Source organism: Stigmatopora argus, chromosome 14, assembly GCF_051989625.1.
Source record: "Stigmatopora argus isolate UIUO_Sarg chromosome 14, RoL_Sarg_1.0, whole genome shotgun sequence".
In the NCBI taxonomy this organism is placed as follows: Eukaryota; Metazoa; Chordata; class Actinopteri; order Syngnathiformes; family Syngnathidae; genus Stigmatopora; species Stigmatopora argus.
The window spans coordinates 9,526,195-9,539,017 of record NC_135400.1 but is presented as its reverse complement, the minus strand read 5'-3'; the positions used below and the strand labels follow the sequence as shown (position 1 = coordinate 9,539,017).

At 52.6% G+C, this 12,823-nt stretch overlaps 2 protein-coding genes across 5 annotated transcripts; both read right to left on the bottom strand.

The window, feature by feature from the left end:
• Positions 1-30: 30 nt before the first annotated feature.
• Positions 31-5,447, bottom strand: LOC144088637 (suppressor of cytokine signaling 7-like). Of its 2 annotated transcripts, XM_077619160.1 has the most exons (10): positions 3,911-5,447; positions 3,788-3,828; positions 3,602-3,700; positions 2,799-2,921; positions 1,930-2,042; positions 1,690-1,858; positions 1,478-1,606; positions 649-784; positions 479-577; positions 31-391 (listed from the first exon to the last, which is right to left on the bottom strand). In XM_077619160.1, the coding sequence occupies exons 1-9, from the start codon at positions 5,152-5,154 to the stop codon at positions 487-489; spliced, it is 2,145 nt and encodes a 714-aa protein (XP_077475286.1). In that variant the 5' UTR covers positions 5,155-5,447; the 3' UTR covers positions 31-391; positions 479-486. The 2 variants fall into 2 exon arrangements, with proteins under 2 accessions (XP_077475286.1, XP_077475287.1); XM_077619161.1 differs by lacking the exon at positions 3,602-3,700.
• A 691-nt stretch (positions 5,448-6,138) lies between these two features.
• sh2b1 (SH2B adaptor protein 1) lies at positions 6,139-12,692 on the bottom strand. Of its 3 annotated transcripts, XM_077619156.1 has the most exons (10): positions 12,494-12,692; positions 9,907-11,711; positions 9,544-9,645; positions 9,378-9,469; positions 9,239-9,315; positions 9,018-9,173; positions 8,713-8,924; positions 8,039-8,213; positions 7,817-7,907; positions 7,011-7,183 (listed from the first exon to the last, which is right to left on the bottom strand). In XM_077619156.1, exons 2-10 carry the CDS (start codon positions 11,497-11,499, stop codon positions 7,162-7,164), a joined length of 2,520 nt encoding a protein of 839 aa, XP_077475282.1. In that variant the 5' UTR covers positions 11,500-11,711; positions 12,494-12,692; the 3' UTR covers positions 7,011-7,161. The 3 variants fall into 3 exon arrangements, with proteins under 3 accessions (XP_077475280.1, XP_077475281.1, XP_077475282.1); XM_077619154.1 differs by lacking the exon at positions 7,817-7,907 and having other exon boundaries at positions 6,139-7,183; XM_077619155.1 differs by lacking the exons at positions 7,817-7,907; positions 12,494-12,692 and having other exon boundaries at positions 6,139-7,183; positions 9,239-9,312; positions 9,907-11,370.
• Between the last annotated feature and the right edge of the window lie 131 nt (positions 12,693-12,823).

Here is a 12,823-nt window from a genome sequence, read left to right as displayed (position 1 = left end):
TTGATTGATTTAGACACTTTTTGAAACACAAACAGGAAGCGGGATGAGGAGCCCCGCCCACATTTATTGACAGCGCACAATTATGACATCATCACGGATACGCGTCCCGGCGCGGGGTCACGTGACGTCATCGGGCCCTGCCCGCTTTCTGGACGTCACTCGCGGCTCGGGATTGCCTTGCATGCGACGGCGTCGGCGACCTGGGGACAACTTTTATTTGGAAGGATCCAGGAAACGGCGCGGTTTGCGTCTCAGCCGAAAAGCGCCGGCTACCGCCAGTCAATCAAAGGGCTCAGACGAGGAAGGTGATTCGAACCGGCCCGGATACAGGGTGGAGATAGGGAGCCGATTGGCTGTCCACCTTCAAGTTCATTCTTCAACGGCCCAAAAACTAAATTATGGGTCAAAATATTTTTTGTTATTTTAATTTGTCATAGGACATGGGTGGGTTTGAAAAAAATCGACAAACAGTACTTACAGAGCGGGCTACGTTTGCGTGTCGTCGGCCTCCTTGGCAAGGTTGACCTCCTCTTCGGGGTCGTAGTAGTAAAACTTGCGTAGGTAAGAGATCAGCGGCCTGTGGGTGGGAAGGCGGAGGTGCTCAGGCGGCGCCCACGCTCCCGTTCGGTACACGCGGCGGAGACTAACGTGGGTAGGGGCAGCTCCCGGATGTGGTCCACGCGAACCAGCTGGCGGATGCAAAAGCGACACAGGTGCTGCAGTGGCTTGACGCTGCTCAGGCGGGACACGGGATGCAGCAGTTGCACCGGCGTCGGAGGCAGACCTCGGTGCAAAAAAAGCAAAGATGACAAGATTAGCATCCAATTCCACCCTTGCTCTGGATGTAGCGAGCGCCTCATGATCTAATATTGAACGAAACTGGGATATGACATGTGCATAACTGTAAACCTCGGCCAATTGCTCCCCTTATTGATGATTGCAATTCCCCTTATTAAATGACAATAAACCGTACAAATGCAACCTGGCACATATTTACTCACATAGGGCACACTTGAAAGTCAAAATTTTTCCCCAATAAGTCGGTGCGCTTTTTTATGCACTAAATTCAAGATTCTGTAGATGTAGCTGTATGACGCTGGCAGCTTAACTGACTAAAGTACATTACTTGCTGACGCGCTATATTTATATAGTGAACAGGTGGACGTGTGAAAGGGGAATGCGGGTGCGCATATCATGCCTAAAGCCTGACAGTATTAGTAGTCAATGATGACGTCTTGCCCGAGACGATCCGGATTAGAGCTGAAATGGGTGAAACAAGATCGTTTTTTCCCAAAAACGTACTTATTAAACATTGTTTTTTCCCGTACAAAAGTTGGTATAAAGCGTACACAATTTGAAATGATCAAAAAACGTATATGTTGACAGGTATGCATGTGACTATTGCTAGACTGTCTTTCTATACGTATTGCAGCATCCCTAAAATGATAGTTAAACTTAACTCAGCAAAATGGCCTACCTGGTACCCGCGAACGCAAGAAGTAGAGGAACTTCCCGTTCTTCGAGTGCATGATGGCGCGTTCAATGAACTCCACCACGGAATGGCATCGGTCTTCAAACTTGGGGTGACACCACAGACTGAAAGTACCTAAGGGGGGCACAGCCGAACTGTCATGGGTGACCCACGGGTGACCCACGGGTGACCCACGGGGCACGCGTGTGTGGCGTTACCTCGATAGTGCTCCATGCGCGTGTGATGAGTGACGCTTTGCGACCTAAAGCTCAAGCTGAGGATGTAGCGCGGATCCGAACTGTCACGCACCAAGAAGGAGCCGTCCGCTTTGCCCCTCAGCTTCATTTCGGCGTCCTCCCACGTCATCGGACCCCAATACCAGCCGCACTGGAATGGGGAAAGCGCAAACACTTTCAGATAAATGTCGGCGGCGAGGGCTGCTCTGGACCGCCGCCCACCTTTTCCAGTTCTCGGAGGCTGCTGGCAAAGTTGCCGGCCCCCGGGTACTCCCGGGGGAAGCGAGGCGCCGGCAGGTGAGGGCCGGGTCTGGATGGACCCCTTGGGAAGGAGTCTGAGGAGAGACAGTGGAACGGAAATATTTGACTGTGAGTAATTTGTCAATGTTTATCAAGGGAACCAATGTGTTGCTACTACTAGAATCTACTTGAATCATATCTATGTTAAATCATTGGCTGTTATTTTCCGTTTGGGTAATGATCTATGTTAACTGTGATTTTGCTACTCCTAGAAGAGGATTTATTCATGCATTTTCTGAACCACTTTATCCTTGTTAGGATCGCGGGGGGTGCTGAAGCCTATCCCAGCTGACTTTGGGGCAGAGGCGGGGGACACACTGAATCGGCCACTCATACCTAGGACCAATTTAGAGTGTCCAATCAGCCTACCAAGCGTTTTTTTGGAATATGGGAGGAAAGCAGAGTACCCAGAGAAAACCCACACAGGCCCAGGGAGAACAATTTCCATAATTATGGATATTTGTGAGTCTTCATCGTTTACTTTTGAAAACTCTAACATGATTCTACCATTTAATTGGTGTGTGACATTTATATAAGGAGTGTAAAGATCAAAAAAGTCATTATTCATTTACCCCCCGGTGCAATTTAAAATGCCAAAGTATGTTCATTTCCAATTAGTGGAATTATGCAAAACAAAATGACTAAACTTATTTCAAACTGACATGGTCAACATTCCGTTTTATTGTTGACACTCGGAATGATCCCTAAATGTAACCCTAACTTTGCCTCGTCCACAGGATTTCTCCTGGTGTAAATTTCAATCAATTACTCGACAACCCTTTGCTACCCACCATTCAGACTCAGGCTGTGCTGGATGGTGGTCAACGAGGGGCGGGGAGACAGCGACTGCATGGAGGTCCTGTCAACGCGCTCTGACGATGGAACTCCTGGCGGAGGCGCACCCCCCAAATCATCTGAAAGTGACGTCAGATGACAATAAAGAAGAAATCAAAGAAGAACTGATGCATAACAGTGATTCTTAAACATTTTACAGCACATACTACCTCGAACAATACCACCATCAGGGCCAGTGTTCATTTATTGAGGGTGCTAGGCGTCCAATCAATTTTGGGCTGACAGCGAATTAAGTATGCCAATTCTACAAGTCCATGGAAATAAGTTTTGCTGCCAATTTCCGTTTGGACTATCCTTGAATTACAAACGGGTTCCGTTCCTATGCTAGCGACATTACCCGAATTCAGTCAGGGTGTGTTTAGGGACAGCCTAGAAAATTCAACACAACACTGCAACTGGAAGTATACATGCCACAGGTTCATTACACTGTAATTGTCCTTATTTTTATGTAATGCCGACCAGATGTTGTCTGATTTCAATGTTATGATATGGTAATTAAAAAAAAACAGTTCCATTTTAGGCTAACTTTGCTTTGTCTGTAAGCATCAGTGCAAGTTACTAAGTTAAGAAGCTGGCTAACTGGAGACCTTTGAGTGAGGACTAAAGTCAAGTGTGTCCTGGAAATCCAGCAAGATGTGATACAGGTGTAAATTGTTTTTTAAAAAAAAGAAGAAGAAAAAGGAAATGGACAGTGGAATCAGAAAAGTTGAAGTGGAAACAAAGACGCGAGTACAAGTACCGAGCAGACTGAGGCTGCGTCTGGGTGGAGGTGGAGGCGTCGGAGGGTGGAGACAATTCCTCCGAGAGATCTCCACGTCCACCAAAGAGACCGTTTCTCCTTCATGCAAAGAGAAGAGAAAGAAGACAGGAAGTGGCACAAAAGTAAGGAAGTGACATAACAGGGCCGCTCTACGCCTATCCTCACCTGTGAAGGGCGGCGTGCATGTCAGCGTGGGCGTCTGCATGCTAACAGAAAGGAAGTAAGGGTTAATGCCTCACCACGGCGACCTACCGACCTCATCCCGCTTCCCGTCGATCGCCCGCCCACCTGTCGCCGTCCTGCGTGCTGCCGCAGGCGGACCCCCACAGTCCGGCGGAACCCCACATGTCGACCAGGCTTCCCACCGATGAGGCGGACGAAGCCAGGGAGGGCCTCTTGTCCAGAAGGCCTCCGGCACTCCCGCACGAGCTCTTAGCTCGGAACAGTCTACTGAGGCGCACCCTCAGAGAGCCCCCTTTCCTGGATTTCCCCCTGGGCGTCCTGTCTCCACCCGGGTCCCCTTCCGGGACCACCAGCGGAGAAGCCGAACGCCCCACTGCGCCCGAACCGAGTTTGGGGGTGGTGGCCCGGCTCTGGGGTTGCGAGCGCGACTGGTGCTGCGGGCGGCGCCGTGGCTCCGGGGACGGGGGGCAGGCGGGGACAGCTCCAATCTGGTCGCAGGGGACACCGTGGACAGGTGCAGGGGGCCGCCACGTCCGATGGGTGCAGACGCCCGCTTCTCCGGCGAGTCTGTGGACCTGCTGCATCAGCCCGCTGAGGGTCCCGCTGCAAAACACGGGCTCCGCCCTCCGACACGTCCCAATGTCCCCCTCCGCCCCCAAGCCTTCCAGCACCAACAGGGCATCGCTGGTCTCACTGGGGTCCTCACCCGGTCCCACCCCCCTGGCAGCCAGCAGACAGGAGCACCGGCCCCTTTCGTCACCCTGCTCCGGACTCGAGTTCAGAGCCAGGACCATGTCCTCGTCGTCGCCGCCGCAATTTTTCCGGGGCCACTTGGCCAGGGGGTGGAGGAGGACCGACTCGGAAGGACCGGATTCTTCGGTACGCCACTGAAGGTTCTCCTCCGAAGATGGCAAGCGGCAGGGGTCTCGCTCCTCCGCACCCTCGGCCGGATGCGAGCCGGATCCCGAGGAGTGCGGCCAACGGGTCTCCTTCCCCTCCAGTGGTGGTTGCTCCATACTGAAATCCATTATCCGGTTCCGGAAAACCATCAACTGTGCCCTGGATCCTGTAGGAGGAAAGTCCAAGCCATCCTCCACCTCTTCCTCATCCTCCTCGGAACCCAAAGGGTTCTCGGGCGAGAGCAGCCCGCCTTCCAGCCCCCCATTGCCCGGCAGAGGGGAGCTGTAGTGCGGGGACGCGGAACCGATGTCTGGCGGGGGACCCCCGGTGTCCACGTCGAAGACGGGGTGAGGTAGGGCGCCTTTCCCGGACGTGACGTGTTCGGGCTGTTCCAGGTGCGAGACAAGGAGGCGCATCAACACGAAGTCCGGAGACATTTGGTCGCTCATCGTCGCGATCTAACGGGAGCTTGTCTTAGCTGTGCTTCAAGGAGGAGGGCTGCGGGAGCCCGGACGACGGCGCTGGCTGGCGGCGGGCGGGGGGCGACAGCGGCAGCGGCGACGGCCCGGAGACATATCCGCCCGCCTGCCCGACCCGCGGCCTCCCAGAAGAACAACGACGACGAAGACAAGATGGAGAAAAGGAGGACGCAGGCTAAGTTAGCCGTTAGCACTAGCCTCCTCCGTCTTCCGACACAACATGGATGCGAAGCGTTGTGCGCGTGCGCAGCAGCGGTGTCATTCCTCCATCGGGAACGCACGCACGTGCACGTGATTATTTTCAGTGTCATTTTTTAAAATCAGAGTCCATATTTTTATGTATTTGCAAAAATGTTTCTTTATATTCAAACAATTTGAGTTTTTATACTAATCCCAAGGCTTTAAGGACCAAGAAACTTTGTAGACAATATAACTTATTGAAGAAAAAGCCAAAACTTTCTTATGAATATATATATATATATATATATATATATATATATATATATATATATATAGATATAGATATAGATATATATAGATATATATAGATATATATAGATATATATAGATATATATATATATATATATATATATATATATATATTCGTTTTTCATTGTTCAGATTGATATAATTGAACTTGTTATCTTTGTGTTTTTTTATGTTGTAGACATTTGTATATGAATAAAGAATTAATTAAAAAACATGCATATCTGATTTGGTCGACACAATTTTTTTTGAAAAGGAAAGTAGTCAATGGACACTAATTTCTACATTATTTTTTAAGTTGTCAATCCAGTGAAGTAAAATCTAAAAGCATAGCTACTCATAATCCTAAAAACTCAAGCTGGCTCGTTCAAACCTTGTCTGTTTTGTAGCCTTAGGCAACAAGTATTCTGTTATTGGGGCCTATTCCTCCAAAATTAAAGCCCAAACAAAATGAAGACAAGATGTACTCATGTTTTAACTATATTTATATTAGAATCATTCAATTTAAAGAAGAACCTGAAACTAAAAAGCGAGGGCGCACAGCCGCTGCCCTCCACACACGGTCCCAGCAACGAGATGGAGAAGAGACAGAGAAAGGCACAAGTCGTGAGACCGACGACACGACAGAGAACACATCGAAAAGAAAAAAACACAGGAAAAAAGCGCCACCGACACGACGGAGAGAACATGTCGATAAGATAGACACGCAAAAAAAGGGGCCAAAGTAAGCCCAGTGAGACACACAAAAGGCACGAGTTTTTGCTGAACGGACGACGTTTGTTCCGACCCAAAACAACAGAAGGCACAAAGACATTTGAGACAAACAAAAATCAACACTAGTCTTGCCGGCGAGGAGAGCAAGAACAGGACGGACGCGTTGCTGAACGCCACTGAGGTAAAAAAAAAAAAAAAAAAGACTACAAAATAAAATTAAAAACAAAAAAACAACCAACCGAGAGGCGCCAAATGATGACATCACCGGTTAGGCATACACACATTCACTCAGTCAGATGGCCTATTATACAAACACTGTCTCACACACACAAACATAACCACATTCACAATCTAACACACTCGCTAATACCCTCACGCGTGCACGCACGTGCCCGCTCTCCGTGGATGAGCTTGTTGTGGAGGTTAGCGGCGGTCGTGAGGTACACGTGTAAGTCGTTAGTGTCGTTTCAACGCTTTCGGCGTGCGTGCGATCCGGTCTCGCTCGCTTTAGTGTTTACGAGCTCCTCTGACGACGAGACGCTCGTCAGAAGAAGGAGTACTGGTTGTCCACGGCTCGGGCCGGCGGCCGGGCGGCTTCTGGCTCGTCTTCTTCCGCCGCCTCAGTTTGCCGCGGCGGGGCATCCCGCCCGTCCCGCTCCTCCGCCGTACCGCCACTTGGCGCCGTCGCGGCCTCCGTCTCTGTCGTCTGTGCCCTCTCCTGGGGCGGGGACGGGGGCGGTGGGCGTCCCGGGGGCAGAGGGGGCGGCTGAGGGGGGCTACGGGGTCTGCTGGTCAAGTCTGGAGAGGAAAAAAAGAAAGAAAAGGCCAAAAATGTGAACGTGGGAGTAAGGAGGAGAGGCGATGGGGAAGAATTAAGGTTAGGAGCAAATGGCGGTGAGCGAGCAACTCGGAGGAGTTGTGGTTGTCATGGAAACGGTCAACTCTCACAAACTTTGCACTTCTTTGGTCCAGGGGATCGTCGCCAGGCACGTAGAAAATAATAATGAGTTGATTTATTAAATGATAAACCCCAGAAAGGTTGTTGTTACTGTGTGGTCAGTGTAAAATTAGTTTATGTTATCACTGCAATGGGTTAACGTGGCTTTGAATCAAGCGTGATGTTGAAATAAAAACAAACTATTTTTTCTCAAATAAGCAGTAACAGACAAACTAAGCTGTTTAAAAATGGAGCAATCTAGCGTTATTTCAAATTTCAAGGTCGATTGTTTTAAGGTCATATGGCATGAGTGGATCTGTCCTTAAGATGGCCGACAAGAGACAACATCTATCCCTATTGATTCACAAGGCGCAAAAGACATCAAAGCCTTATATATGAAATCCATACGCAAACCACGTGGACACAACGATTTGATGCTAAAACACACACACACACACGCAAAGTGCCAAACGACACAAATGCGAGTCACTTACACACAGTCAGAGATGGGGGTTGATGGAGAGTCGGGATGGCGCGCGGTGATGACATCACAGACGGTAGGCCGGCTGCCCGCCCGGTCGCGCCCTGCAAGGATGAGTGACGGACAAACACAACAAGATGTCAGATGCACGTGGGCTGGCCGGCGCGGCGAGAGGGGGCGGAAGAGCCGTCCGGGGTCGTGAGGGGGAGCGCCAGGGTAAGGGGTGGTTTTCTACCTGGCTGCCGAACCGCCGCCGCCCCAACAAAGCTGATGAGCGTGACGTCGGAGGCGCCGCCTGACTCCAGCGGGATGGGGTGGACACGGAAGTGCTCCAGCATGTCGAAGATGGACTGGAACCAAAGGTGTTGCACGCGGCACTGCCCGTCCTCATTTAGGGAGAGGCGCAGGTGCTGAGCGGGAAGACGAGCAAGGATGGCACGTCAGGACAAAAAAAACATCCAATATATCTATACGCCTCCCAAATTCCTCCCATAATAATGCTAAAATTGTAATGTTACTGGGGGCCCAAACCTGAGTGCCTTTCACTCAGTCAGTTTAATAGTATGAATTTTGTTATGATTACTTGATACATTTTTTCACCGCCCCCCCCCAAAAAATTTTTTTCAAAGCTTTGATTGAAAAAGCTTTGGGACATTTTAGTCATGTGGGCTACACTTGTTTAGCAAACATTCACATTACTGTGGCCCACATAATACAAAATGTAATGTCAACATTAGGTAAAGTTTTTTTTATTTTATTTTTATTTTTTAATGGGCAAAAATAGTCATAGTGATAATTCTTGCGAAGGGCTGGCAGCGATTCTTTCAAAACCATGGCGGAGTGGTACAAAAGCATCATGTCTGTTACGTGTCTGAATGACATTGTCAGCTGATGCGAGGCTGTGCTCACCTTGGCCTTCCCCTGGAAGTTGAAGGTGAGAACGTACTCGCCGCGCCGCGTCTCGCTTTGGCGCACGAGGAAGACGCCGTGGCTCGCCGGCCCGCCCGCCAGCACCAGCTGGGCCGCTTTGAGGCGCGATAAGGTGCCGTGGAACCACTGGCACTCGCTTAGCGGGTGCTCTAGCGGCTCGCCCGCTGTCCCCTCGGAGAAAAGGAAAGAACCTGATGTGCACAGGAGGGGGCAAAATCAATTCCAAATACCCCTTGAAAAATCCAAATCAAGTGGTAAATATGCCAAAGGGGCTCCGTATTCACCTGTAGCATCCGGCGTCTCCGCAAAAGGCGTACCTAGACTTGCCCCGCCTCCGCCGAGAATGCGCGCGTCAGCGTCGTCCAGAGGGGCTCGGGGTGGCAGTTCGGGCGGGAGCGGCTCCATCGGAGGGGAGGAGCCCGCCACGCCGCCGTAGCACACTTAGGTGAACGAGAAAGAGCAGCGTAAAGCGACGGCCGACGTGGGACAATTCGGGAGAGCTCACCTTGTGAAAGGCGGTCCACGATCTCCGGCGTGCCGCCAATTTCCGAGGGAACGCCGCCGTCGGGATCTTCTTGGCTGCTGCGAGAGACGCCAACGTAAAGTTTAGGACACGACTTGATTTGATTAGACGTACCGCCTACCTGAGACAGACACCGTTACGTATGTCGCTGAGCCACGCCCTCATCTGGACGGCGTCCCGTGTTTCTATCACGTACTGGACGGCCCCTTCGAGCTGAGGAACGAGTACGGGTGAGTGGAAAGAGACGGCGGGGAAAATGGCCGCCAACTGTTTGCTTGTCGTCTCACCCGCAGCAGGAAGCTGTTCTCCTTGTCGGGAACCTCCAGCGCCGTGGTGCTCCTAACGTCGACGATGGCGCCGCACGACACCGTCCGCCGCGGTTTGGATGCCTGACCACAAGTGGAGACACGTTTTCATTTATTTCAAATATTGTTGGATATCAATACCTTGTTCTCTGCCATTGTCAGCCAGAGATGTCAAATCTATTTGAACTAGGATGGCTGGCATTAAATGTCTGTGAGATCAGATCTATTTTTACTGGGAAACCTAACAATGATTTGTAATAGTGGATAAAAACATCAATCCAAATTAGTAGCCATTTTGGTCTCGTTGACATCTAAACCGTTTTGTCATTTTCGCCGTCGTCTCACCTTGGGCGGAACAAAGAATTCCAAGTAGAACTCCTCGCCTCGCTCGCCTTCCCGTTCCCGCTCTCGGAGGACCAGACGACACTTGTGCCAGCGCCCGCCCCTCCACGGCACGTTCCCGCCGCCACCCGCCGCGTTGTTGCTGTCGGGGCCGTGAAGCGGGAGCGCGAAGGAGAAGCCCGGAAAGGCGTGACCGGCGCTCAGCTCGTCGTTGGATGAACTGACGCTGACCCCGCCTTCCCGGACCAGCCGGCCCACCTTCCTCGGCGCCGCCGCGGGCAGCAGCACGGCGGAGGCGGCGCTCGGAGTGAGCACGGGGGGCGGCGATCGCGTCAGTCGCAGTTTTTCCAAACGTAGGCTCCACTTGTCTTTCTCGCCGGCTTCGCCGTTGCTCCGCCTCCGGTCCCGAGCCGCGTCCGAAAACGAGAGGGAGGTGGCGCTGCTGGACGACGAGGGCGGCAGGGAGGATGAGGATGAGTGGGGAAGCGACAGGGGCATGGACAGTGACACGGGCATGGAAGAGGGAGGCGGCGGAGGTTGGGAGCCTGCATTCCGGGCTAGAGCGGCGTCCTGCGCGCCCACGGTGTAACCGTAGCTGGCGGGCAGTGGGCTTGACGCCGAATCACTGGACGCACTTCGCCAGTGCAGGATCCCGCGCACGCTCCCCCGGACGCTGCGCCCCACGTTGCGAAGCGAGAAGCGCTTCTTTACTTTGTTTTTCGAACCGCTCCCGCTTTTGGAGCAAGGCGGGGGCGTGGACGGTCCCCGGGAGCCGTCCGGGCCGTCCGGCCCGTCCCCCTCGCCACTCTCGCCTTCCCGCTCGTCCGGCTCCGCCTCCTCCCCCACGGAGGCCGTCCTCGGCCAGCCGTCTTCTTCTTCTTCGGCGGGCGCGTCCCCGTCTAGCGTGACGACGCCCCTGTCGTCCCGCCTGCCGTTATTTCCGCCCACGGAGGAGCAGCAAGACGACGACGAAGACGGCGGGAGGACCTGCCCGTGAGCGTAGGGGTCTTGAAATTTGTCCCCGCTGCGGTTGTCCAGCACAAGGCGAACGGGTGGCGGTTTGGAGCCCCCACGCGCCCCGGTAGCGGCGGGGCAAAGCGGGGCGGCGCCCCCGGATGCCGAGGAGGGGGACGCGGCCTCTTCTTCCAAAGACGTGGCGTCCGACTGGGGTGCCCAGCTCGCCGGCTCCTCCCTGCCGGGTGCGGCGGGAGGCGGCGGAACCCCTTCCAACTCGCTCTGAAAGTGGCGGACGAAGCGATCCGTGAAGCGTCGACAGAAGGCGGTGGCCGAGTCAGGGGAGTAGTGCGGGTTCTCCAAAAGGAACGCCCGGAAGTGCCGCGCAAAGTCGCCGGCCGCCACGCGGGCGTGGAGCTCGCAAAATTCAGTCCAGCTGAGGGAAGGTGAGGGCGAAGGAGTGGGCGTGTCCGACAGCGAGGATGGGTGGGCCAGCGGGGGTGGGCTCATGAGGGGCGGCGGCCGGGGCAACAAAGGTAGCAAAGAGGGCGACGGCGGAGAGGGTGAGGGGGAGGGCGACGGGGGTAAGGATGAAGAGTTTGCGGCCCGTGGGCTGGGCGGAGTCAAAAGAGCGCCGTTCATGGTCCCGCCGACGACGACGACCAATCGGACCGGTCCGGGGAAAAAGTCCGACGGCTTACGGGCGAGTGCGGGGCCCCTCCGCTCAAGTGCCGCGATGCATTATGGGAGTCAGCGTCTTTTGGCTACATGTTCCCGACGGCGTCCGTGGTTCCTCTCGCCGCCGGTTAGGCGGCGGCAGAGACGTAGTCACTTGCGCCAAGCCACATCCTGATCTATTCCAGAGCAAAGCAGAACACGTCAAATGTGTTGGAATCGGCATTTTCTCAAGGAATGTAGTACAAGTGATTGATAGAAATGTAGACATTGGCAACATATCGTAGAAATTTGTTGATAGAATGAAATTAAAAATATAATAAATGAACTCAAAATTCTAATTGGAAAATAATTTTAAGAAACACACCCTCACAAAATAAATTACAATTGGAAAAAACAAATTCAATGTGTGGTCACAACACATACTTTGTAACCTGGGCTAGCAGTGAAAGGGTTAAGCGAATAATACCTTCTGAACAGACGTCTACAGTGGTTACTACTGTCCCTGAAAGGGTTAATAGCGGGCAAATAGAACATTTTAAAATATATACGTATATATATTCGAAAGGGTGAAAACCGTCTGCGTCGATTAGAACAAATGTTTGCTTTTTGCCGGGAACGTTAGGGATGGAATGACAGAAAAATGCCGCGTGCAAGTGGGGAATGATTGTTGCCACTTGCCAGCATGATGTGCGTGTGACGTCGAACTGGTAAATACTCGGCTGGAAAAGGACGTGAACTGGAAGAGTGCAGGTCGTCCTATCCGCCCCAAAAAATTAAAATCGAGACCCGAACGTCGCGTTTGTCTCGATGGGCGGGCCGCTTCGCCCCCCGAAACGTTCGCTCGTTCGTCCCGTGCGAAAAGTCGTCGCTCGGCCCCCGAATCAATGCGCTGTGCCCCTCGGCTAGCCCTTAGCTCGGCTAGCTTGCTAGCCGTGCTCGCTCAAAGACGCCTGCCTACCTGCCAAATCGCAGCCCAGCTCGGTGCAGGGCGAGCGGGGATCTTTTTTTGCAGTCTCCGCGTCCTCTTTCGCTTCTCCTTCTTTTGCTTGTTGCTCAACAACCAGATTGCGGGCGAGACGAGACGAGATGCAGCGAGACGCGAGCCTGCTGATTGCTGCTGATGCTCGCGCCGACGAAGCCTCGCGAGACTCAGCGAGATTGTGACGTCACATCTTGCTTCATGCAGACAGAGTGGTTGAGATTGACAATAAAAATATCTAGTATTTTGAATGCGAAGATACAGGCATGGATAAAATGATAGGTGTTTTGATACTGCTGGGCAAATTTC